At 42.4% G+C, this 27,153-nt stretch overlaps 2 protein-coding genes across 2 annotated transcripts in view; both read right to left on the minus strand.

The window, feature by feature from the left end:
- Nucleotides 1-1,756: 1,756 nt before the first annotated feature.
- The window catches only part of LOC147433883 (uncharacterized), a 58,952-nt gene continuing 33,555 nt past the window's right edge, over nt 1,757-27,153 (minus strand). Inside the window, exons 2-6 of the mRNA XM_086489550.1 lie at nt 13,392-13,437; nt 12,706-12,776; nt 3,107-3,290; nt 2,393-3,025; nt 1,757-2,320 (exon numbers count right to left, since the gene is read on the minus strand). Of these exons, the coding sequence (XP_086345676.1) occupies nt 1,757-2,320; nt 2,393-3,025; nt 3,107-3,290; nt 12,706-12,755 (1,431 nt within the window). The 5' untranslated portion in view covers nt 12,756-12,776; nt 13,392-13,437. The remainder of the gene's footprint in view (nt 2,321-2,392; nt 3,026-3,106; nt 3,291-12,705; nt 12,777-13,391; nt 13,438-27,153) is intronic.
- Nucleotides 7,942-10,550, minus strand: LOC147433884 (uncharacterized). The gene is made up of 3 exons (XM_086490508.1): nt 9,612-10,550; nt 8,671-9,543; nt 7,942-8,590 (listed from the first exon to the last, which is right to left on the minus strand). Exons 1-2 carry the CDS (start codon nt 10,341-10,343, stop codon nt 9,511-9,513), a joined length of 765 nt encoding a protein of 254 aa, XP_086346634.1. The 5' UTR covers nt 10,344-10,550; the 3' UTR covers nt 7,942-8,590; nt 8,671-9,510.

The raw sequence follows: 27,153 nt of genomic DNA on the forward strand, positions 1-27,153 counted from the left end.
TGCTTTCAAAGTGAATCTCCCTCCACTAAAGCTTTTCTCTGAGAGTTATGGCGTCCACGTCTTCTCGCCCAAGAGCCTCCATGTGTTTACTGTCTCTCACACCAACAACCAACAACTGCACTTTGCCTAGAAGGCCAAGTAGTAGCATATCCTCAATTACAATACCAGCTTCAATAAGTGCAGAGAACCAATGGGTTGGACAAAGGATAAACAAAGGTTCATGGGTCCTCATGCAACCAAGAAGACCCAAGAGGTCTAGTGGTATCAACGTTTACCGCTCAGCATGGAAGGCCAGGGTGTTGGATTTCAAAGTTGAAATCGGCAAAAGATCTGTAAAGGAAGTTCTTGTTCAGCATGTGTTTACCCATCCAGAGGTGATAGCAAACGGTGGAAATGTATCAGATATACATCAACCACGTTGCAATTGTAAGTACTCTTGACATGTGAACTTACTGATACTCTCATTATAACTTTTCTTATATATTTTGCATGTTTCTCCCGCTTGTTATGAGTAATGTCTCCATTCTTCACAGCTCAATTACATTAGATTTGTCATTTGTACTTATTGATACTCTTAGTTTAACTCTTCTTATATATATTGCAGATGTTTATCCCTCTTCTTATGAGCAATGGGAACCTGTGGAGTGCATAATAGGCCTCTTCCATGTTGTTCATGCCCACATTGGTTCTCTACAGTACTCAGAGAGGAGCAGCAAAAGCCTGGCTGATGAGGGAATCTTTTTTTATGACCACTTTTACCAACTCAGCTCAGGGAATAAGAATGGCATGTTGGTGAAAGTGCCTCTACCAACCGATTGGAACACTGTGGACTGGTCAGTTCCCGAAGAAACAATGGTGGAGGCAATGCGAAGTAAGCTCTACAAGGATATACAAAGGTCTCTACGTAGCTCTATTCCTACCAAACTGGTTAGAATTGCAAACTTTTGTCATGTTGCACTCTTCATAGAGCTGTTTCATAGCTACAACATCCGAGTTACAAAAACTATGTTCATGTGCAAGTCATTTCAACAGTCATCCTGTGACAAACTTCTTGACAAAGGATGGTATGCAAAGCAAGAGATTGGTTTACGGTGCGAGGTCGCGCTTGATACTCTAGTTGTCAAGTACATGATTGCGAGCCAATCACTGTTACTCTCATTTTGGTATATGCGATCACAAATGCTAAACGGTAAGTACATTCCTATGGACCAGGTTTCTGCAGGTTTGGAAGATAATCCTACTGTGGATGTGGAAGTGATTGATAAAGAGCATGGCCTACTATTGGTGGTTACAATAAGGGAGCTATGCAGTCTTCAGCATTTGCGAAATGACATCATTGAAGAGTCAATGGACAAGGACCTATCAGATTTTTCCTTTTTCCTAGCTGGCCGTAAGGTGATGCGGCGAAGGGAAAAAGATATTTTGTGCAAAGAGTTGGATGGTCGGGTTGAAGTAGTGTCAATGTAACAGATATTCTTGTGAACCCAAGTGTATACAAATGACTTTCAAAACATGAAGTTTATTGATCTCATTTTTCAATTGTGCCCTGTGAAAAAGTGTGCTTGAAATACATTTCTTTACCACGTCAAATCTCTCTCTCTCTCTCTCTCTATCTATCTATATATATATATATATATATATATATATATATATATATAATATATATATATATATATATATATATATATATATATATATATATATATATATATATATATATATATATGTTAGACAAGACAAAGACATGATAGAAGAATCATCTTAATTCATTAGAAAGTACAAACTCGTCCGTGAACAATGGACTGAGATACAATTTTTGTAAGTATGGAATCAGAATGTCTTCAAGGTAAAAATCGAAGGAATGCCCCTCAAAAGAAGGTGGTGAGATAGTTGTTTCCGGCAGATTTAGTTCTCCCTTTTCAGGAGTATCATCAATTAGTAGTGTATTAGTTGCATCAAAGGGTACACCGATTTGGCTAAACGGTTTGTACAAAAGAGGTAAGCCTGGTTTTTTAGGGTGGTAGTGGCCCTCAACGATAACGCATTTTCTTTGATCATACAAAAAGGCAAAATCTGACGTGTGAGCTTGGCATACACTGCAAACTATTGCAACTAGTGGCGACAAGTTTTGCCTTTGCATTGAAGACCATATGGCAACTCTGAAGCGCGGAAGAAGAAACTGAATAAATTCCTTGGTTCCTGGACGAACCACGACTCGACAAGTTCCCATCCGAAACGTTTGCAAATCCTCAAAGGGTCCTCTGTCACCGAGAGGCACCCGCATCAGCAGCAATCCATTGACGTCCAAGATAATCAACCTCTGTAAAAGTTGACAAGTACATATAAGTAGTTAGAAGCTGAACATATTTTGCCATACTTGAATAGACATTACCGGAACAACCGTATCTACAGGTAGCAAGGGTCCATATTGGGTCTCTGTAGTGTTCATGTCGTTGTTGCTCTCCTCCGCTTTATCTTCATAGTCATCATTCACATCTTCATCAGGGGTCTCCCCCATGGCTCTTTCTGCCTCATTCAAGGTTTCTTCCAAGGTCTTTACGTCTCCCTCGGTTGATCGGCTTGCCTCATACATCCTTGCCTGATCCATATCATTTTGCTCATCCCTAGGCCTGCTTTCCTCATCCATATCCTTTTGCTCATCTATAGGCCTGCTTTCCTCATCTTGGGTTTCAGCCATAGGCTCTTTTGGCTCCTCCACTGGCTGACTTGGCTCTTTCATTGTCTCCTCCGGTTGTACCTTAGCACCTTCCATATGCTCATTTGACCTTTCCTCATCCTCGGCTCTTTCATCTTCTGCTGATATGACCCCCTCGGCCCGTTGTGATTCCACTGTATCGGATGTAAGGGTTTGTCGTGGTGGCACGTCATGTTTTGTAAGATCAATAGTGCGCTCATCCAAGCCGCTATCTTCAAGCTCTCTAGGGCTAGACATAGTAAGCAGGTGTTGTATTAAACTTACCCGGTATCTTTGCAAATAATCATATGTGTAGTTTTTTAAAGCACTCTGCAAAATTGAAAGACCACATGGTGAGAATTCTTTTATAGACTAAACCAAAACTAACTGAATGCATTGCCAAATGGGTACCTTAGTCATGAAAGGTTTTAATGCAAAGTAGCTTTGCAGGACATATTCTGCATGGAGAAGACATCTCCAGCCGCAAGAATTCCCATCGGTTTGATTTGGGACAGGTACTTCTTTGATTGGGGCCTTGTATAGTTCATACCTTCCACATAGCTTGCCATAGGCAAGCAACAACCTCTTTATACAACTGCACAAAGCAATGTCAAGATGTTAGCATGAGCCTTCAAATTTACATGGATATCTATAAGAAACATTTTCTGATACAAAACACTTACAGCCTAATTTCAGGGTGGGTTCCTTTTATTGAATTGAACACCCACACTGCTGGTTAGTCAACATCAAGGCATATGAGACTCCAGTGATGGTTGTTCTCATATGGAAAGATGATCACAGTAACTTCCAGCATAGCACAGTGGAGAAACCAACTCTCAAAGGTCCCAGATGGACTGTTCTTTTGTCTAATAATTATTGACATTTGTGGATCAAGGAGAAACACCTCTGTGTGAGTGTGCAGTGGGAGTTGACTTTTGATCAGGCTGCAGAGACTCTACCTGAGTTAGCAAACCTATTATCTGAGTTTTCAAAGCTAGCAAGATAGTAACACTTACTTAAGACAAGCATAGATAATTGTGTCTGAAATCTGAGCATCTTGATTCTGCAATAAATTAATGTCCACTTTTTCCAGAGCTAGCTTTCTGGCTCCATCTACAAATGGTATCTCTGCAAGCAAACCGTTCTTCATTGAAAGTAGAGTTTCTTGATTGCTTGCCTCTATAGACAGGGTCACATTGCACTCTGTTTGCCTCTGGGACTCCACTGCTACTTTTGCTTTCTCCTTAAGCTCTGCTTCCCTCATGTCCTCTGTTTGGCGAGCAATAGTCTCTGCCCTTGCCCTTGTATTCACATCATGTGTGACATCTACAACTGTGAGTTGTGGCACTAGCTCCGGGGGGTATAACAAAATTTCCCTCATTTTCTTATCCTTGCAGACATTGGGGACCAGCAGTTTGTCATACCTCCACCTTATTCTTTTCAGTGTCTCACTATCTTTGTCCATTATAGTAACCCTGTGGGCATGGGCTGCAACAATGGTCATGTCACTGAAGTACTCCAGTAGGAAGTCCTCTGCTGCTTCCTGTAGAGCCATTAATGCCACCACCTTCCACCTTTTGGTGCCCCAGGTAGCTTCATCACATATGGACCTCACCATCCTCTGGAAGGGCAGCTTTGGTATGCATAAATCTACACATTTCTATGCCTTTCTGATTTCTCTGAAAAGTCCCATGCAGGTTTGCAGTTTCTTCATCCTTAGCCCTTTCAGAATTTTATTTGGTTTCAGGTCTTTTCTTTGGGGTTGCAGATCTGCTACTTGCTTTAGATGCTAATCCTGGTCCCTTGCCTGCCTTCCTTGCAGTGGCTTTTGTTCTAGCCATCTCACTGTACACCAAAAGAAGAGTCTCAATCCCCTTCTCTCTTTCTATGACTCTCTCTCTCTCTCTCTCTCTCTCTCTCTCTCTCTCTCTCTCTCTCTCTCTCTCTCTCTGGTCAATGCACAGTACTAACGGCGCGCATAGAGACATGCACTACGGGTATGCCTCTCTACGCGCGCCTTTGGTAGAGAGAGAGAGAGAGAGAGAGAGAGAGAGAGAGAGAGAGAGTATGTGTGTGTGTGTGTGTGTGTGTGTTTGTATTTTAAAGATGTGTGTCTGTGTTTGTGAGTGTGTTTGTGAGTGTGTGTGTGTGTGTGTGTGGGTGTGTGTGTGTGTGTTTGTGAGTGTGTGTGTGTGGGTGTGTATGTGTGTGTCTGTATGTGTGTGTGTGTGTATGTGTGTGAGACTGTTTGTGTGGGTTGTTTGCTAAGACTGTGCTTGGTACTGTGACAGAAACAGAGATAGAGAGATAGAGGCAAAGGCAGAGGGAGAGGCAAACCTTCGTTATGTCGATGGGTCGGCTTGCTGTCGGAGACGCAGACGACGGCTCTTGCACTCTCTCTCTCTCTCTCTCTCTCTCTCTCTCTTTCACGAGGTGTGGTTTTTCTCTCTCTTGACCTCTTTATATGACGTACAAAAGTATACGATCTCAATAATGACCACACGTGTGACAGCATGCAAATATACTATAATTTATAGTGACACGTGGGGCGCCGCCGTGTGTATCCGTTATAAGTGTGATTTTGAGAGAGAGAAAGAGAGAGAACAATAGAGAGAGAGAGAGCCAGAGAAAGAGAGAGAATGATAGAGAGAGAGAGAGATAGAGAGTCTTAGAGAGACAAAGAGAGAGAAAGAGAGATCAGATTGTGAGAGAGATAGAGAGAGGGAGAGACACAGATTGAGAGAGAGATAGAGAGAGGGAGTCCTTACTCTCAGAGAGAGAGAGAGAGAGAGAGAGAGAGAGGGAGGGAGAGAGACAGAGTCAGTTTGACACACAGAAAAGCAATGCAGGAGACACCTCCCTTGGAGTTCCTGCAAACCCCACCAACAAAAGGTGATCTCTCACTCTTTCTCTCTGTATTTCCAACAGTTGATACAAATTGTGTGTGTGTGTGTGTGTGTGTGTGTGTGTGTGTGTGTGTGTGTGTGTAAACAAAGAAAAACCTAGACTGTTGTTCAACACACACACCTCAATACCCATACTTCCATAGACAGAGACACAGACACACATACACACAGACACACACAGAGATATATATACATTGTCTCTTTCCCTACCCTCTCTGTACACGTTACTAACGGCGCGCATAGCCAACCAAATATTGGCTCCAGCTCTCTCCGCGCGCCTATAGTATTGTTATGACTCTCTCAGTTGTACTTAAGGCGCGTGGAGAGAGTTGCAAAACGCACTTTTCCTTCCTTGCGCGCCTTTAGTCAAATAGAAAAATACAAAGAGAGAGAGAGAGAGAGAGAGAGGCTGTGTGTATTTTTTTAGTGTTCTTTGGGAGAGAGAGAGAGAGAGAGAGAGAGAGAGAGAGAGAGAGAGAGACTAGGTGTGTTTTTGTTTGTGCTTTGGTGAGAGACAGAGATATATTTATTTATTTATTTATTTATTTATTAATTTATATTTATATTTATATTTATATTTATATTTATATCTATCAAGAGAGAGAGAGAGAGAGAGAGAGAGATAGAGAGAGATCATGATGGTTTGGTTTTGACAGAGTTGTCATGTTTCCTGATGGTTTTGACTTGTCATGTTTCCTGATGAATAGGATTAAGGTCTAGTAGGCAGAAGAGGCTGAAACCTGATCCAGAGCTTGTGCCAGGATTTCAACCCTTGCAGGCTCAGTTGCTTAATGTATCTGCCAAAAGAACTGTTGACTTTTGTCAGGACATATCTGAAGAAAAGTCAATTGGTGAAGATCAATCAGAGAGGTCACCAGGGCAAGAGGATCCCTCACCCTACAAGGCTGTGGTGCCCTCTACAGTACTTCTGAAGAGAAATACAAGAAAGAGGAATATAGACTTCTCAGATGATACAGATGTGCTAGAAGGAAGTCCCTGTGCAACTAAATGTAAAGACAAAGAGGATGTGTCTTCTCTGGAAGACCCAGCTGCAACTGATGAGAGGCTGTTTGATTTTGCAGCATCTTGTGGTGCTGGGGACAAGTATGATCTAGTTCATTCTATGTTTAATCCAAAGTTTGACATTGAAGACCTGTTAGCTCAGCACAGTAATTTCTTGCAGTCCTACAGAGATAAGTTTGAAGTGATGGTGCAAGTAGGAAGGGTTGTTCTGCCTACTATGACTCTTGTGCATTTAAATGACTGTGGTGGAAAGGGACAGGGAGTGAAGAAGTATAGGGAATTACCACCCTCTTGCCGACATTCAGCCTGCCCTTTGCATCAAAAAGAATGCAAACTCATTCAGGAAGCCTTTGGCTTTATGATTTACCTGAACAGCCTATTTGGATTCCTCATGCAGAATCCTGATGAGGTGTTAGAGGAGCAGGATGCAGCACCAGATGAGGAATGCGAGGAGACAACTCATATGCAAGAAATCGAGGAGGTTGAAGACACAGTCGACCTTGAGGTTGAGGCAATTGAAGTACAAAGAAGTAAGATGCTCTCTGTGAAAACCACAGAAATCAAACTTCCATTGGATGTCAGTAACTTCACTGAGAAGCATGCTCAGATGTTGTTGCCTGATGTGCCTGACTTCAGGATTGGAGACAGGACCTATATCTTCTTACATGATGTGCAAAGTGTGTTTTATTTAAGGGAGGATTTCTCCCTGGCTATTATTTCCAGAGTCCAAGAGGAGAGGAGTGGATTTGTTTCAGAGGATAGTAGTGATGATGAAGCAATGGAAACATCCAGCAATCCAATGGAATGCCTTCGAAGATGCTTTGAGAAAGCTAAAAAATACAAGGAGACACTACCTGATGAAGCCACCTTCCAAGCAATAAGACAAAGCCTAAGACCATCGAAAAGTAACAAAGAAGTGGAGGATTGGTTTAACCATTCAGATCAGGGGTCAACTACATCTGTAGACCTGTGGCAAGAAAACCTCTTTCTGCAGGATGAGAGCTTCATGGTAACTCTCTCTCTCTCTCTCTCTCTCTCTCTCTCTCTCTCTCTCTCTCTCTCTCTCTCTCTCTCTCTGTCATTTCTGACATTGTATGTGCAGTCTTGGATTGCTGACAAGGATGACTTCCTTCGACGCCGGACAAGAGAGTATCGAGGAAGGGATGTGGCCCTAGCACAGTACCTTTCAAAGCTTTGCGAGTCGCCGATAGTAGTTTTTCACAATTCCATGTCACAAGAGGGTTCAATAGCAACTTACACATTCAAGACACTATCACGCTTCCTGGGTGGACCGGTGCTGCCCAAAAGTGCAGATAAAGTCATTCTTGTGGACAAAGTGTTTGCTAGAGATTGTTTTGGTTACTGCACAGGCTATACAGGTAGTCGGGCAGCGTATTACTACACCTACACAGCAATGGCACTAGCTCTTGGTAGACAAAACCCAGATGAACTTTTAGAGTATGGCAAACATCTCATGATTCGTTACAAGGGTGACGTGCCAAAAAACAAAATTGAACCTGCAAAATCTTGATACACTTCAAGTAGCAATTGTATAAGATCATGTATTACATAAATTTTGTACAATGTCATCCACTCAGAGTATCTTTCTCCACTTGTGATTCACATACACCATTGTCTCTCTCCACCTTCGTTGACTTTCACGAGCTCCGGAGTTGTTGTATGCCATTGATCTTTTAGCTTTTTGTTGTTGTAAATGTCTGATGGCTTGTGCTGTTGCTGAATTTGCCAAGACTTCTTTTGCCTGCATTCGATGAATGATTCTACGATAGAACCATTCAAATAGTTCTCTCAAACTGTTAGCCTTGATTCGAGAGCCACCATGTCGTATGTGCCTGAAATAAGCATTTCTCGCCATGTAATGAGACTTTTCTATCCCTTGGGTATTCCATATTGCCGGGTTCCCATACTTCTGTATAAAATATGGCAAATGATTGAAGATGATGTGCTGGATATGAAAACAGATTAGTTAGAATGTTTTACAGTCACATATTTGCACATAAGAGAGAAAGAAATACATTATAATACCATGTAGTGAGTAATCTGGGTGTCTGTCCATGCTGTCTTGAATGATTTTTTAAGAAGGTTGAGATTTTTCTTGAACTTGTTCATATCACCTTGTGACCAGTCATCTTTGTCGCACATCAAAAATAGGATGTCTATTGATCGCCAAACCTCAGCCTTCGCGTTACGAGTAGTTGGTTCGTGGTCTTTGACTGCAATATGTAGCTTTTTCCAGCTCTGATACTCTACCTTGCTAACATAAGATGTGTTATATATTTTTCCATGTTTTGTTAGCTTTGGATCTCTTGTACCTTGGGGCTTAGATAAAAACCTCCGTGCCTTCACCCCACCGATGGATGGTTTGCATGGGACATCCTTCTCAGCAGTTGATCTCTTTTCATCCCGCTGGATTTTCACATTGCCACCATGAAGCCCCATATCCGACAGTACCATTTCTAAGCACTGCAGGGCTACTTGTCGTTCTGCGGAGTTCTTAATCTTCCAAGCAAACCCGATGTATAAGTAGACCAATTTCTCAACAATTCTACAAAGGACATGCATTGTACAAATGTGGACATTCACAAGTGGTATTTTCAAAACTGGTCGAAAAGCAGGATCTTCAATGTGACGTGTTGGAGCTTTTCTCCACCACTTTGGGTCCATGACCTTTGCAGGCTCCATGCAGAACAAACACGGTGACTTTGCCATTACACCCATTCCACAATTATACATGCACTTTAATGTTTTAAGGTCACCTGCAAGATGCCACTGAACTTGAAAGTCTCCCCTTCCATCTAGACGTAGTACCTCTCCCTGGTTAGTCTGTCGATCAATCACCTCCGGAATATTAGTTCGATGGAGCACTCAATATAGAATCTCATGATCTTCTTTCTTTACCTGCAACACAAAATAAATGAGACTTAAGTAGATATGAACATTTGAGCTTACTTGAGAATATCGCTTACCTCAAACGCACCAAGCCACCATATGTTAGATTCTGATTGAACACTAAAATATAAAGGATCATCACTGGGACACTTTGAGAGGGCTCTATTCATTAAAGTAATAGTAACACGCTCTAGCTTTTTCTCTTTAACAAGCTCACACTCATCCAGTTTTAACACAAAATGTAATAGCCCACGTGACTCTTCAAATGTGATGTTGTAAAACTCCACCATTCTCTTCTGTAGTATCCGCAGGTCCATAAAAATATTGTTGAACTCATCATATGCCATGTTCGCTCCATGGCCACTGTAAGTTGCTTTAATATGAAAGGGCTGTCCAAGATAGTCTCCCTGTGCCTCGTTAAGCTGAAGCCTCTCTTTCCAAACACTTGAGGCTGATGGTAGAAGTTTGGATTTTATACCCTTCCTAACAAAGATGGATGAGATAGACTTTTGGATAGCCGAATATCCTCTTTTGCTTACACCAAGTGAATCAAGTGTGCGTTGTATCTCTTTTGCAGGCACTGAGTTCTCTGAAATAAAGTGGTCCACTACATTTCTTTGTAGAACCTTAAACTTCTTGTCATGTACTATATCTGCTGCCAGACTTCTACTTATAAGTGGCTTCAATCTCTTTCCTATATTGGCTTTGGGGTCAATGTTTTCCTTATCAGGATAGATTGAATCTCTACATGAAGACAATGCATAAGTAAATAACAGAAAATTTGCTTCACTAACACTATTTAGGCACATGAAAACAATGCATAACAAGAAAAAACAAAAAGATTACTTAACTAAGACAATGTAGCCAACCAAGAAGCATCACCTTAATGCTCGGATTCTTTTCTTGAGACCTCCTGATGCAACCTGCAATGTTTCAAGATTGCGCAATTTCTTCTTTCGGATACGACCACCCAAGATGGTGTCCTTCATTTGACAACTTTGCACCTTTCCTTTCAGTTCTTGTACCTCTGTTTTATGTTGCAAAATGGTAACCTGATCTGTAGAATGTAAATGTGAAAGGCGAACAATCTCACATTGTTGAGATTGGAGAATGCTCTTGTAAGTTTCAGCTTCTCTTGTAAGTGATTTACAATAACCCAGTAGGCCCTTTTCTCCATCACCAGCAAAGGTCAATAAGCTTGTAGGATTGACAAACGGTGGAGACGCATTAGTTATTGGATTCTTAGGGTAGAGAGAGCCTCTCGTCCAGATATCTATGTGTTTAGCTCCTTGAGCTCTGAGCGTGTCTATGGAAGCGGGAGATATATGTGTGTTTGTTTTACTGCGCTTAATCAATGGTTGGTACTCATTGTCCAAATCAATGTGAAAGTGATATTTGGCTCGTTTCTGGGTAACATTTGTGCCATTTGAGGAGTGCGCCATTAGCCAAATGTGCAGGTTTAATGGAAAGTGAATAGCGGCTGCAGATTCGTCCCTCCATGTTAGCCTCATTCCCTCCATATTGACGAGGTTCATTCAATGCAACTGAAAAGAGGATTATCCCTCAATCACTACGAACGAATGTTCAGAAGAGTAAGGAATCTACTTAAAGTACACTTTTTGAAGTTTTACTATGAAAGACCCAGCTCTTTTATTTGCCATTTTTTCTAGAGAGAGAGTGCAAAAAATACATTTTCTTAGAAGGCCCTCCAAATGACCTCCGAAATTTCCTAATGCGTCACGCTAGTGTCATATACCCCTAAGAAATTTCAAAAAGCACTGATTCACCAGGGATCATGTACAGATTTTGGAATGGTGAATGCTTAGAGAGATGGCTTTACTTAGCGACAACAAATGGGAATAGACCAATGCCAAGAAACTTTGTTGATATCCCAACAGAGGTTGATACATTAGAAATGGTGAAATGCCATAACATTGAACTTCTTTACTCGTTGCTTGACGCAATACACTTCTTGTACTGTAATATGACTTTACATAATAACATTTGTAGCGATAATGTTGTTCTCTACTTCGAGCAAAGATCTGATGATGTTTACTTCAAAAAATTTGGACTCGGTCAAAGTGCACACATGTCGACTATAAAGACATTCAAACCAATAATATATATTGCATTGAAATTAATTGTAGGTGTAAGTTGGTATCGGTTTGAATATCTTTAGAGTTGATATGCGTGCACTTTGACTGAGCCCGATAATTTCCAAGTAAACATCATCAAATGTGTGATCAAAGTAGAGAACAACATTTTCGCTACGAATGTTATTATATAAAGTCCCAGTACAGTGCAAGAAGTATATTGAGTAAACAAGTTTAATGCCATAGCGTTTCACCATTTCTAATGTGTCAATCTCTATTGGGATATCAACAAAGTTTCTAGGCATTGTCCTATTCCCATCTGTTGTCATCAAGTAAAGTCATCTTTTTAAAGATCCACCATTCCAAAATCTATATATAATCCCTGGTGAATCATGACTTGTTGAAATTTCTAAGAGGTATATGACATCAACGTGACGCTTTGCAAACATGAAAACTTGTATACCAACGCTTGCGATCTTATCTTGGTAAACACAATTGAAACTCTTGAAGTTGTAATATGGATCTTTGAAATAGCTATCTTTGATAGTTACTTTCTACACACAAATATGTTTTTTCCTTTATAATTAGAATATAACGACTTTAATAAGGTTATTCTTTCTTTAAAAAAACTAGGCGAGAATTCGTCAAAGTGTATAGCCTTTGCACTTTGTCAGATCTAGCCTAGTATCCTCTTATATTTATCATAAAGAGAACCCTCATTCACGTTAATTAAGTCATTGCGTTCTTGAAATTTTATACAACGTACTTAAAACTTCATTAAAACCAATTTGAATATCCTCCAAAGGAACACTCATATTCTCTTGTTTTTGTCGTACGTATAGTTTCAGAAGCTCATCTCTATCAATATACACGTCCTCAATGAAAATTCTTTTGTAAAATTATCTTTTCATTTTTGTTATTTGGACTTTACTCGTACTACTCTGTAACAAAAAACATGGTCAAATTCGATATAGATTGAAGTATTATTTTTTTCTTATTTAAGTTCATTACATCGATTTGATGTGCACAGTGGTGTTTTTTAAAATATAAAGTTACAAGTGAGAGAGTAATTTGTTACCTCCATGGAGCTTGACCTCGACATCTGCTTCGCCTCGATTTAAGATCCATTATTGCTCTTTGTGAAAGGTACTTTGAAATACACTCAATATTAACGAAATATAGACACATGTGAGAAGAGGAAGAGAGAGAGAGAGAGAGAGAGAGAGAGAGAGAGAGAGAGATTGTACCATTTCATCTATTCAATACATATACAACATCTACATATACACAGAGAGATGGAGGGAGAGGATGAGATTGCATCATTCTCTGGAATGACCTACTTTTAAATTATTCGAAAACACTAAATATAATTTATTAGTCTCTCTCTCTCTCTCTCTCTCTCTCTCTCTCTCTCTCTCTCAATAGCAGAAATGGTGCAATCTCATTTTTCTCTTCACTCTTTTATATTTGTGTGTGCAGAGAAAGAAAGGAAGAGAATATTTAATCCCCAAGCGTCATAAACATAACTTGTTGTTCAACACGTTCATAATAAAGAGAAAGATAATCATGAAAGATACATACCTATATGAATACATTTATTTTACACAAAGTATCTATGCACCTATTCTTTAGCCCATTTGTAAATGCAACAAAAAGAGACTTAGACAACTATACACACACATATAATATGCATATATGAAGAAGGGGAGAGAGAGAGAGAGAGAGAGAGAGAGAGAGAGAGAGAGAGAAAGTAATCGAACATACTTGTAACCAAATTTTTCCTCCCACTGACTTCGTGAGTACTTTTCCGCTATGAAAGTCAAAACAATAAAATAAATTAGCATCAGAATGTTAGATTTTGTAACATGGGTTTACAAATTCCGAGAATGTCAATTATTAAGAATAGCCATGGAAGACAAAGAAAGATGCACAGACCCATAGTAGCTCAGACTCTCTCTCTCTCTCTCTCTCTCTCTCTCTCTCTCTCTCTATGACGTGGCATGACCATCTGGCACTCGACAAGAGAAACTGAACGGACTAACTTGAAGAACTTATGAAGCACCGATCGTGGGGCCCGAAACCCTAAAAGACAGAAGCTTGAACCCTGAAAGGGATTTTCGTAAAATATGATGACATGCTGACGTGGCAGGGTCGTACGAAATTCCCGTGAGTTGCATTGCAGATTCCACACGGCAGGCTGTACAGATTTTCGCAAATTACATTGGCTGCTTTTTGAGAATCTCTAGCACTAGCTTTTGGGGACCATAGCTTTTGGGTGAAAGTGCTTTTGAATTGATTGCTTTTGGGACTCTACTTTGGGCATCCCATGTATTGTTTATAAGAGCCCTTGGGGCCTCACTCTCAAGAGCATCTGGACGCAAAGTCTGAGAGCAGAGGTCCCTCGGTTGTTGTACTTTACAATGATTAATCATAAAGAAATACCAAAAGGAACGCAAGACTATGGGACAAATACCTCTGGCACGGAACTACGCCGAGCTGTGTCAACACTCTCTCTCTCTCTATTAAAGTTCAACGATTTTGAAGTTTCTGTTCGTGTATTGCTATTGATTTCTCGCTTGGAATGTTCAAGCCTTTTACTCTCTGTAACAGACTTGGACACTCAACTCAAGAATCTACCACGACAGCACAAAAAAAAACCACTTCGAAACAGTTCACAATTCACAATTTATGCGACACTGGCCCGGCGGAGTTCCGTGCCTAGAGATATTGGCCCCAAAGACTGGCACCCATTTCGGTATTTCTTTTTGTATTAATCTGAGTTCAAAGTACAAGAGTAGTTGGGTCTCACTCTCAAACTCTGCGTCCACATGCTCTCCAGAGTGGGAGCCCAAACCACTTATTTATTTGTTTACAAGGGATGCCAAAAGCAGAGCTCCAAAAGCTGCCATCTTTTTAAAAATAAAGCAATTTGTCTCATAAGCCCTGCTTGAAAATTTAGAGCAAAGTTCAAAAGCTGCCCAAAAATTGCGTAGCTTTTTCCCAACGCAAAAAGCGAAAATTTTGCCGTACAGTCCAGCGTGAAACGCGTCGCATTTTTCAGAATCTACCGTACGGTGCCACGTCATCGTGTCTGCGCATTTTACGATTGTTTTCCCTGCTGCATGCCACGTCAGCAATGCAACCTGCAACCATTTAGGGTTAGGGCAGAATTAGGGTCAGGGTTAGGGTTAGGGTTTCTGTAGAGCGAGTAGCCACGTCATCACTTTGTGACATACCCCCCTCTTCAAAGCATTTAATCGCCCTCATTATGTCTGTAAAACAGACAAAGACCATAAACCGTCTTAGCAGACACTGATTGTTAGCACCTACATACTAGGAACACACATCTAGCACGTGTACCAATCGACAGTCACATCACACGACATCACAGGACATCACTAGACATCACAGGACTTCACATGACATTCAACATTCATTCGGATCTTAGACCATGATTTATCGGCAATGTAGCTAGCAATCGCATCTAGATCCATTCGGGACCTCATCGATGTTCAAGTGACTAACCCCTATTGCAACCATGTCTATTCAAGATCAAGTAGACCAAAATATTGCAGTCATTTCGTCTATCAGTTCCTGCACTTGAAAAGAAGTCAAGAACAAATCAGTTTCAAATTCAGGAATTCCATTTCATAAAGTCATACAACAGAATACTGCTAGCTCTCAGTATCCCTGAAGCTCAAAGAGACATCAGTGACTCTAGTATCAGAATAGAGACATTTGTTGACAAAGGAGCGGAGTAACTCCCCTCTTGTGCATCCCACTGCATCAGATCTCCGGCCAAGCTGAATTTTGGGTTCCATTGGAATAGACTATACTAAACCAAAAGCTTCAAGGTAAAGTTTCACAATCTAAGGAGTATCTGCTAGGTCCTCCTCCTCCATCCACTTCACATCCAATGCAGGATAGTTCTTGAACTTAACCAAGAACTGCCTTCGGACTTTACCTTTATTCATCGTATCCTTATGTGCCAAAATCTGTTCAGGAACAAGGATCTCCTCGTTTTCTTCCACTTCGGGTTGTTCATCAGGCTCCCCGTCATCAGGCACATCACCTTTAAAAGGTTTCAAGAGACTCACATGGAATGCATTGTGAATCATCCAAGTGTCAGGCAAATTCAAGGAGACATCATTGATCTTTTCAGAGATCTGGAAAGGTCCGTAGTATCGCATACTAAGCTTTGGAAAAAGCCTCTCCTTTCCCTTCTTTCTCAGGCCTGCCTTCTCAAAACGTAAGAGCACCCAATCATCCTCCCTCAATTTCAACCGCGACGGTAGCGATCCGCTGCCTTTTTCTGTCGTTCTTAAGATTTCTGCAAAGCCTCGTAGACCTTGGCAAAAGCCGTGTCTAAGTCGCGCGACCTTTCGTGCTTAGGAAGGGTGGAGCCTTCGCAGCACCTTCAACAATCTCAAATGGCGCCTTCCCCGTCGAAGAGTGTATCGTGTTATTGTAGGCAAATTCCACCAAAGGTAGGTACTTTTTCCATTGAGTCTTCTAATTCGAGATATAAGCCTTCAATAAATCTAAAACCATTGAATTGGCAATCTCAGATTGCCCGTCAGTCTGCGGGTGGAACGATGACAAGAACTGCAACCGCGTGCCAATGTTCTCCCAAATTGCCTTTCAAAACAAACTCGTAAATCTGGGATCCCTGTCGGAGACAATCGTCTCAGGCATGCCATGTAATCTGAAAATCTGGGCCATAAACAGTTTCACTAAGTGATCCGACTTGACTCTTTTCTTCACTGGAATGAAATGAGTTTGTTTGCTAAATCTGTCAATAATGGTCCAGATACCATCGTGACCACTCTGTGTTCTCGGGAGATCAAAAATGAAATCCATTGCAATACTTTCCCAGGGGTGGGTGGGTACGGGCAAAGGTTGTAACAATCCCTGTGCTTTATGCCTGTCAAACTTTACCTTCTGGCATACCAAGCAACTGCGCACAAACTCTTCCACATCCTTCTTGAGTCTCGGCCAAAAGAAGTATCTCTCTACCCCTTTCATGGTGGTAGCGATGCCGCGGTGACCCATAAATGGTGGACAGTGGCATTCAGTCATAACCTTTTCCCTCAACGGCTGTGTAACGCACAACATGGTTTTTCTCATCAAGTAGCCATCCCGAATGGAATATCCCGCTACTCTCTCCCCATCCCACATTCGTGTGAAAAAGTCTGCAGAATCTTTATTTGTGGCATACTGGTCGACCATAACCTCTAAGCTCCTATGATGTATCGCGGAAATAGCCAGAACCAACGTCTTTCGAGACAAAGCATCTGCCACCACATTCTTTTGTCCCTGAACATGGACAATCTGGAAGTGAAACTGTGACAAGATGTTCGCCCACCGCATCTACTTTTTCGATAGCTGCTTCTGTGACAAGAAGTAGCGCAAACTCTGATGGTCTGTAAAGACAGTAAAATCCGCTCAGAGTAGGTAATGCCGCCACTGAGTAAGAGCATGGATAACCGCCAAAAGCTCTTTCTCATAAATTTGTGCTGTCATTTCCGGCTTTGAGAACAATCGGCTCTCGTAAGCAATGACATGGCCTTCTTGCATTAAGACCACACCCAGACTACGACCACAAGCATCACAACATACTTCAAAAGACTTCTGCAAGTCCGACAGAGTCAAAACTGGTCCGTAGTCAATTTCTCTTTCAAAGTCTGAAAGGCAGTCACCTCTGTGGGTCCCCACGAGAAAGGGACTTCTTTCTGTGTCAAGATATGCAAAGGGGAAGCAACCTCTGCAAACTTTCGAATGAACCGCCTGTAGTACGAACACAGTCCCAAGAAGCTTCTAACTTCATGGACATTCTTCAAATCGGGCCAATCACGGATAATGTCTATTTTGGCCGGATCCATTTGCACTCCTGCTGTTGCTGACACAATGTGTCCCAAAAAGTGTATCTCTGGTAGGAAAAAATCACTTTTCTTTGCATTAATCACTAACTTGTGATCTTGTAATGCCTAAAAGACCTGAAGCAAATGATCTCTATGTTATGCCTCATTCTTGGGGAAAACATTGATATCGTCAAAGAAAGTGTCAAAAATAGCATGTACTCTCAAAAAATCATGTCCATCATCGGGCTAAATGTCGCAGGAGCATTCGTTAAGCCAAAAGGCATCACCAAAAACTCAAATAATCCAAAAGTCGTCCGAAATGTTGTCTTGTAGACGTCTCCCGACGCGACTCGGATATGAAGATATCCACTCTTCAAATCGATCTTGCTAAAACACGAGAATCCCTGTAATTTGTCAAGTATATCATCAATCCTAGGAATCGGAAATCTGTTCTTGATGGTGATTTTGTTGAGAGCTCTATAATCGATGCACATTCTCCAAGATCCGTCATATTCAAAACCAACAACACTGGAGAGCAATACGATGAAGTACTAGGCTCGACTAGACCCTTTTCCAAGAGGTCTTTCACTTGGTTCGTAATCTCTTCATTCTGTGCTCGGCTCACACGGTAAGGTGGCCGGTTCGGTGGTGTGCTTCTAGGTATCAGATCAATAGTAGGACGAGCGGATGGTAACTCGCCTGGCAAGCCCTCTGAAAAGCAATCGGCATGAGTGTGGAGAAAATCTTGGCGTTCTTTTGTTCAGGTCAAAACATATTCGACCTTTATCCATTGTTCAGTTCTCTCCCAAAAAAAATGAGTAATGAAACTGAAGTTCATCAAGTACAATCTCTGAGCCCTTCATTTGTCAAAGTCGCTTTCTCGGCCCGGTAGTCAATTACGGTGTTGTTGTTGTGGTACCAAGGAATTTCGAGTAGAACGTCACAAACTTCCAAGGCAAACGTAAAACTCCTCGTGCCTTAAACACCCTTGTCATTGCAAACGAAGTTTGCCAATGCTCGGTGTGATGGCAATATCCCGTCCGGGTGCCACTCGCACTACCTCCGCCTATAGCCTCAGCCTATTGGGCGTAATTCCAAATCGAGCCGCCAATTCCAAGTGAAAAGAAATTGGTCTTAGCTCCTTCAAAAGAGCTCCTTGATCTTTCACTTTGCCTCAAAAGCGGCAGAATTTGTACTTTCATTCATTTGATTCGGTTCAGGCCCCACGCAATGTGATACCAATTCTGCTTTTTATCTGCCTCTTCTGCTTTTTTATCTGCCTTTTCTGCCATGTCTCTCAGTTGATTTAGAACTTTCTCGCCTTTCTTCATCCTGTTCATTCGATGCCTTGTTAGGGCACTTCGCGAAGATATGCCCAATTTCCCCGCATTCAAAGCACTTCCCCTCCTTGATGAAGCAAGCTCGCTCCTAAGGAGTAAGCCTGGGTCGTGCATCTTTCTTTTCTGAGTTGCTCTTTCTCTTTCTACTTTCATTTTTCGAAGTCTGTTCGGCTCTTTGCGTCGTGATCTCATTTGTGGGGTAGGTCAAACTGCATGAGGGAATGGCAAAACCCCGTTTCGCATGACTCATCAACTCCTGAATAGAAGCTGACTTCTGTTCTAAGCAGTGATCTCGGATCTCTGTAGGTAGACCCAAGGTAAACCGCTCTATCTGCTCCTTGAACGAGATCTTCTTAAATGAAGAGGCGGGTAGAAAAGAGCTCCAGAATCTCTCGCAATAAGCGTCCACTATATCCTTCTTGGTCATCCGAAGATGGTTCCAAGCAGTTCGTATATCGCGTTCATACTCTCGAGTCAGCCAAGAAGAAAAAAGCCTCTTGAATTTCATTCATTTAACTGGCGCAATCTTGCTTAATAGAAGCGTGGACCACCAAGTTCGAGCATTCCCCTTAGAGTAAGAGGCAACTCTTCGAATCTTAGAGTGCTCTGAGTAACGCCCTCCCGAGAAAGCGATGTCAAACTGCTGTACAAAAGACAAAGCCTTCGAAGCATCTCTATAACCAGAAAAAGTGTCAAATTTAATTGACTGTCCACCTTCCTCAAACTCTCGGACTTTCTTGCTTTTGTCTTTTAGAAAGTCATACTGGTTGGCTTTATAAAAATTCTTCTTCTTTGCATAAAAGTTGTTGTCATCACAATCCGAACTGTCTGTAGACAAATTCTCAGTAGAACTGTCACTCACGGGGCGAGATTCAGACTTCTTTGCCTTTCTCTTGCCCTTTCCGAACCGTTGCTTCTTGCTTCGCTTTTCGCCTTTTAGGTCTTCTTTGCTCGAATCAGATGAGCTAGAAGAACTGTCAGAAGAAGAAGAAGAAGAAGAACTGGGTACTTCTTCAAATCAAACACGCTTCTTCTCTTTCTTTGCCTTATCAAATGACGACTGACGACCCAAATAACCCGGGAAGTCAGTGCTTTTCTTCTGCTTTTTGTCGGGCTTTTTAGCTTTGTTTTGTGCGTCAAAAAGCTGAGCAATCCGTGTATCAACCACCTCTTCTAATTCCTTCTCTGAATACGTCTTGTGAGCAGAAGGTTTCTTGAGAGCGGATTTCGAGGGTGGTGTTTTGGTTTTCTGCCACTGCTCGTGCACTTCCTGAAAAGAAGTCTCGCTCATATATTTTACAAATTTTGGGTCCTTCGCAAAATTGAGCTCATCTTTGTTGCATCGCCGATCAATTGACGACGCTCCATCTCTCGTCGCTCCGCCTGAGTAGGCCGAGGCGGGCCATACTCCTTGTCGAGATCTTCATTGTGATCCCTTCCCGCATCTCTGGATGCAGAGGGAGTCGATTGATCCTTGCGTGAAGCCATAGGTGCCGCGGAAAAAAATTTGGGATCAGATTTCCCGTAGAAGAGAAATTGGCCGTGCTCTGATACCACTGTAACAGACTTGGACACTCCAAGTCAACAATCTACCACGACAGCACCAAAAAAAAACCACTTCAAAACAGTTCACAGTTCACAATTTATTCGACACTGGCCTGGCGGAGTTCCGTGCCTAGAGATATTGGCCCCAAAGACTGGCGCCCCTTTCGGTATTTCTGTTTGTATTAATCTGAGTTCAAAGTACAAGAGTGGTTGGGTCTCACTCTCAGACTCTGCGTCCATATGCTCTCTCTCTCTCTCTCTCTCTCTCTCTCTCTCTCTCTCTCTCTCTCTCTCTCTCTCTCTCTCTCTCTCTCTTTCTCTTTGATTTGACCTCTTTGCTTGTCTCTCATTCACTCTTGTCTTTGTGAATTAACCCTCCTATTTCTCTCTTTGTAATTTGCTTTGTGGGTTGTCTCCATCTCTCTCTTTCTCTATGTGGGATAATTGTCTATGATCAACTCCCTCCTCTCCTCTGTCTCCATCATCCATGGTCGCTTTCTATTTCTCTGTTATTGAATAGGGTCCTAGGTTCTCTTTGTTTTTCTCTATGTGAGTAGCTTCTACCCCCAACATGATTAATGGTTTTGTATCAATGTAACCAATCTTTTTTGCATCAATTCAACCGTGCAGTTTATATCAGAGCAATCGAGCGTTTTTTTGCATCGATTACACATCAGTACAGTGCTTTCAGCATTCAGTATTCAGCCAATGTGTCAGCATTCTATAGCAAATGCTTGCTCATGCAAAAGAACAAGGGGTGTTAAGACTTACACCACTCTGCTGCTTCACACAGGTCTAGGGAACTTCCTTAAACAACTAGTGTCTCCGGGCTGGCCACCCATAGCATAGGTTGTACCTTGCCGATCGCCCGAGAATTGGGCGTCCACCGTTTGGGCACTCATATATATAGGGCCAGGGGGGTACACATTTTATTATCATCTGATCACGGGTCTTCTTGTTCTAGTAGTCAGGGGGGCTGATTTCCCCCTCTTCCCCTACATCTGTGTCTACTATCTCTCTCTCCTCTCTCACTTTTGCACACGCACAGCACTCTCACATGGTATCAGTAGCTTCAGCTCTCCATGGGATCAACGCTTCACCATCAGCATGAGGTTCACCTCCCAAGGGATCAAATCCGCCAACGTTTTCTGCTCATCTGCAGCGTTTCTACAAAGATCTTCCCTTCCTCCGTCAGCGTCCCACTTCTGGGACAGATTCGTCGCCAGAAGTACCTCCTATACACCTGCGTTTTTTTCAGCCTCCTGCGTTTTTGGGACTGGACCTGCATTTCTGGGAGAACCTTCTGTGTTTTGGCTTGGGGTGGGTAGTGCTACACAGTGGGGTTTCAGATCTTGCCATTCCCTACCCAGTTAGGCATTCGGTGCCTGGACCGACCCAGATTTCTCTCCTTTGGCACTGTTTTGCAAGAATTATAGTGCTTTTTTTTTCTTTTTTTTCAGCCCTCCGGCACCTGTACACACAGAGATAAACCCTTTCCAAACCCCCTGCACTGCTCCGGACCCTGTCGGAGCGTACGAGCACGTTGAAAATCAACGGACAGCAGTGTTTTCATCACCTCGCAATTGCGTTTTTGGGTGGACAGCAGCCTCTTGGCTTGTATTTTTTACAAAGGATGAAGCTACCTCCTGACAGGACACCATCCGGTGGTGGTCCGTGGAGTCTCTCAGTGACAGCTGAAGTACACAGTAGTTTCGGCATCGGCTTGATCATCTACGGGCGTACGAGATTCATTCATTTCAGCCATCATTCGGTGGTTGCGTACTCCAGAGGGGGTGGTGACTTGTGGTTTGCTATGGACACATATATGCACTTATCAGAGGAGTTCACACAAGATATGGCCATGCTCATAGCATATGGGATTCCGACATTCCCAAAGAAGACACCACCATCTTGGGTGGACAGACACTTACCCCTTGACCTGGATACGTAGATCACTTGCTTACACAAGAGCATCTACATGGACTTAGGGAGAGGATCTTGGATCTCTTCTCGGACAGGTTCATTGCTTGGATCTACATACTGGAGTGAGACTTCAATGCTTTGGACTCTCTTAGAGAGTTTACCTGCAAGATGCGAGAGATCGGGCATCACTACGCAACTACATCCAGAGTCACCCAGAGCTTGGCTTGGATGGTAGTACAGTTGCTCTTCTACACTCATGATCATTTAGATTGCTACCTTCAGAGTTGTTGTCACAAGGACGTGGCAACTGCTAACCTTAGTTGTTGGTTTCTTTTGATTCGTTTAATTTTTGAGACCCTCTTTTTCAAGTTGCAGATAGCCGGACATTGTATGGCCAGTGTGAAACAGTAGTTTTACCCACAGACGGGAAGTTGGTCGGCACTCGGATTCGAGTAGTAAAAGGGTGTCTAGGCTTGATTCAAAGTCATTTAGGTCCCCTCGCCACACTTAATAAGTTGGTGGATACTAGGAAACTAACTCAATGGAGGCACAATGCCAAGGTGGGTCACCAAGAGAAAATCACCCGAGAACTGGGCTACATTGCATTTTTGGGCGTGGTCCCACTGGTGAAAGATGGTCAAATGACCAGTGAGAGTTCAATGGAAGCATCTCCTAAAATTTAGGAAACTGCTATTTTGGGCCATGAAATCTGTTCCCGTCATTAGCTTCGGAATGACAAGAGTAACATTTCATTACTCTGCCGCTAAGTCAATTGAGCAACCGGTTGAGATATTTTTAGACCAAAAGGTCCAAAGCGGGGAATTAATGCATGAGTGCCACTTGGCACATTTTTGGGCATTTTCCAACTTAAGAGAGAGAAAGGTGTTAAAATAAAACGTGGGGCTGCATTTTTTAAGTCGGTCAAGTATGTCAGAATCGGAAATCTGTTCTTGATGGTGATTTTGTTGAGAGCTCTATAATCGATGCACATTCTCCAAGATCCATCTTTCTTCAAAACCACAAACACTAGAGAGCAATACGGTGAAGTACTAGGCTGGACAAGACCCTTTTCCAAGAGGTCTTTCACTTGATTCATAATCTCGTCGTTCTGGGCTCGGCTCACACGGTAAGGTGGCCGGTTCGGTGGTGTGCTTCCAGGTATCAAATCAATGGTATGATCTTCAAGACGAGCGGGTAGTAACTCGCCTGGCAGGCCCTCTGAGAAGCAATCGGCATGAGAGTGGAGAAAATCTTGGCGTTCTTTATCAAGTTCAGACATATTTGTCCTATCCTCATCACTCAACTCTTTCAAAAAGATCGAGTAAACAAACAGACTGGATTTCATTAATTTTGAAATGGTTGAAGCCGATACAATAGAGACAGACTCGCCCTTAAGCTTTACATCGAGTACAATGGTTCTGCCCTTCTCTGTGGTCAATGTCGCTTTCCTCGCTCGATAGTCGACCACGGCGTTGTTCTTGTGGTACCACGGAATTCCTAAGAGAACATCACAATCTTCCAAAGGCATTATGTAAAAGTCCTCATGCCCCAAATACCCACCCTAGGTGTGTCTTGGCAATTTTTGACCTTGAGGTGTTTTTGACCCTTTTGACCCACCTTTTGAGTTTTTTTGGCTACCTTTCTTTAGGAAGTATTGCTTCCAATGGTCTTTGCTATAGGTTGGTATAGTTTTTTGTCCAAAAACTCAGATGAAGTACATCAATCGTGATCCATGCTCCATCACTTATGGACTTAAAAATTTGGCCTGCTGATTACTTATGATGTCTATAGCCTACTACAAAAAACTTTTTGGATTTGGATCACCTTTTGCCAATCAAAAGTGAGTTTTTATGTCTACTTTGTGGTTTTCGACAACTTTTTTATTTTTGCCCTTTTGACCAACTTTTTCAACTTTTTTGCCAATGTGCCTTTTGGGAAAAGTTGCCCAAATGGGGTCAGCTACCTTTGTTCAAATTTTAGCCAAAAATCGTGATTAGGTACATGGATCGTCTTAACTGCACATACTAGTTCAAATTCAAATAATATAAGATCCAGATATCTTTAGTAACATTAGTAAAGGTGTAGTTTGAGGCATCCGAAAATGTAGCGAGCTCTCTCCTGAGGAGTGAGTTTGGGTCGTGCATCCTTCTCTTTCTGTTATGGGTTGCTCTTTCTCTTTCTACTTTCATTTTTCGAAGTCTGTTCGGCTCTTTGCGTCGTGATCTCATTTGTGGGGTAGGTCAAACTGCCTGAGGGAATGGCAAAACCCCATTTCGCATGACTCATCAACTCCTAGATGGAAGCTGCCTTTTGTTCTAGGCAGTGATCTCGGATCTCTGTAGGAAGACCCAAGGTAAACCGCTCAATCTATTCCTTGAACGAGATCTTCTTAAATGAAGAGGTGGGTAGAAAAGAGTTCCAGAATCTCTCGCAATAAGCGTCCACTGTATCCTTCTTGGTCATCCGAAGATGGTTCCAAGCAGTTCGTATATCGCATTCATACTCTCGAGTCAGCCAAGAAGAAATAAAAAGCCCCTTGAATTTCAGTCATTTAACGGGCACTGTCTTGTTTAATAGAAGCGTGGACCACCAAGTTCGAGCATTCCCCCTCAAGTAAGAGACAGCTCTCCGAATCTTAGAGTGCTCTGAGTAACGCCCTCCCACGAAAGCGATGTCAAACTGCTGTACAAAAGACAAAGCCTTCGAAGCATCTCTATAACCAGAAAACGTATCAAATTTAATTGACTGTCCACCTTTCTTAAACTCTCGGACTTTCTTGCTTTTGTCTTTCAAAAAGTCATACTGGTTGGCTTTATAAAAATTCTTCTTCTTTGCATAGAAGTTCTTGTCATCAGAGTCCGAACTGTCTGTAGACGAGTCCTCTGTAGAACTGTCAATCACGGGGCGAGATTTTGACTTCTTTGCCTTTTTCTTGCCCTTTCCGAAGCGTTGCTTTTTGCTTCGCTTTTTGTCTTTTCTTTCTTTTCGCTCGAGTCAGATGAGCTAGAAGAACTGTCAGAAGAAGAACTGGGTACTCCTTCAAATCGAACACACTTCTTCTGCTTTCTTGCCTTTTCAAATGTAGACTGACGACCCAAATAACCCAGGAAGTCAACGCCTTTCTTCTGCTTTTTGTCGTGCTTTTTAGCTTTGTTCTGCGCGTCAAAAAGCTGAGCAATTCGTGCATCAACCAGCTCTTCTAATTCTTGCTCTGTATACTTCCTGGGAGTGGGAGGTTTCTTGAGAGCGGGTTTGCGGGGTGGTTTTGTGGTCTGTCACCACTGCGTGTGCACCTCATCGAAAGAAGTCTGGCTCATATATTTTGCCAATTTCGGGTCCTTCGCAAAATTAAGCATCATCTTTGTTGCATTGCCGATCAATTGTCGACGCTCCATCTCTTGACGCTCCACTTGAGTAGGCCGAGGCGGGCCGTACTCCTTGTGTGAATCTTCGTTGTGATCCCTTCCCACATCTCCGGATGTAGAGGGAGTCGACTGATCTTTGCCTGAAGCCATAGGTGTCGGGTAAAAAAGATCGGATTTCCCGTAGGAGAGAAATCAGCCGCGCTCTGATACCACTGTAACAAACTTGGACACTCCAAACCGAGAATCTACCGCGACACCACAAAAGATCACTTCAAAACAGTTCACAGTTCACAATTGATTCGACACTGGCCCGGCAAAGTTCCGTGCCTAGAGATATTGGCCCCAAAGACTGGCGCCCCTTTCGGTATTTCTTTTTGTATTAATCTATGTTCAAAGTACAAGAGTGCAGGCAAGCGCTCACAATCAGACTCTACGTCCAGATGCCCTGAGTTATGAGCCCCTGCCCGCATATTTAAAGATTACAAGGAATGCTAAAAGCAGAGCCCAAGAGCTGAAAATCAGAAGCTCTTGATAAAGCAAAAAAGGGGTTTCTCTTTCAAGCCATACTTGGCCAAAAATAAAGCAAAGCTTTTTAAAAATAAAAGCTCTCTCTCCTTCTAACTCCTTGCGTAGATAATCCCACGCAAAACGCAAAAGCCCTCGCTCAGCCAGTTCGTACAGCTCCGTGAATCGCGGAAAGTGCCGTACAGCATGCCACGTCAACATTTTGCGTAAGATGCAGCTGCAGCCAGATTTTCTCACGCCAAGGCTGTGTGTGTGTACTGGGCACGCACATCACTGGATTGTGACATAATTCCAAGTCAAGACGCCAATTTTGTTGGCCTTGGCTCCTCCATCAAAGAAGATGAGGGCTTCTTGATCTCCTACTTTGCCCCATGCACGGCAAAGTTCAGTGCTTTCATCCATCTGATATGGTGTCAGTCCTGCTTTTGTCTTTCCTTTTCTTCCAAGTTCTTCGGCTGCTTTGGAACTCTCTGGCCTATCTTTTGATTGTCCATTGGGTGCCTTTTTGGGGCACCGTGCGAATATATATCCTTGTTCCCCACAGTCAAAACACTTCCCCACATTGAGGTACTCGACTTTCTATTCCTCTGTCAGTCGGGGATGAGCAGTGTTAGAACAAAACCAGGGTTTAACCATATGAAATTGTAAAATCTCGATTAGATTTTGACCTTGCCTTTAAGAAAACCGGGAAATTTAGACAAGTTTTAGTGTAATTACCGACAAAAGCTTCAAATTTTGACTTAAAAATCGGAAGAATTTCAAGTTTGCTGTAACAGACTTGGACACTCCAAGTCAAGAATCAACCGCGACAGCACCAAATAACCACTTCAAAACAATTCACAGATCACAATAGATTTGCACTGGCCCGGCGGAGTTCCGTGCCTAGAGATATTGGCCCCAAAGACTGGCGCCCCTTTCGGTATTTCTTTTTATATTAATCAGATCAAAGTACAAGAGAGTGGCTAGG

Source organism: Adiantum capillus-veneris, chromosome 19 (assembly GCF_014529385.1).
Source record: "Adiantum capillus-veneris isolate H3 chromosome 19, ASM1452938v2, whole genome shotgun sequence".
In the NCBI taxonomy this organism is placed as follows: Eukaryota; Viridiplantae; Streptophyta; class Polypodiopsida; order Polypodiales; family Pteridaceae; genus Adiantum; species Adiantum capillus-veneris.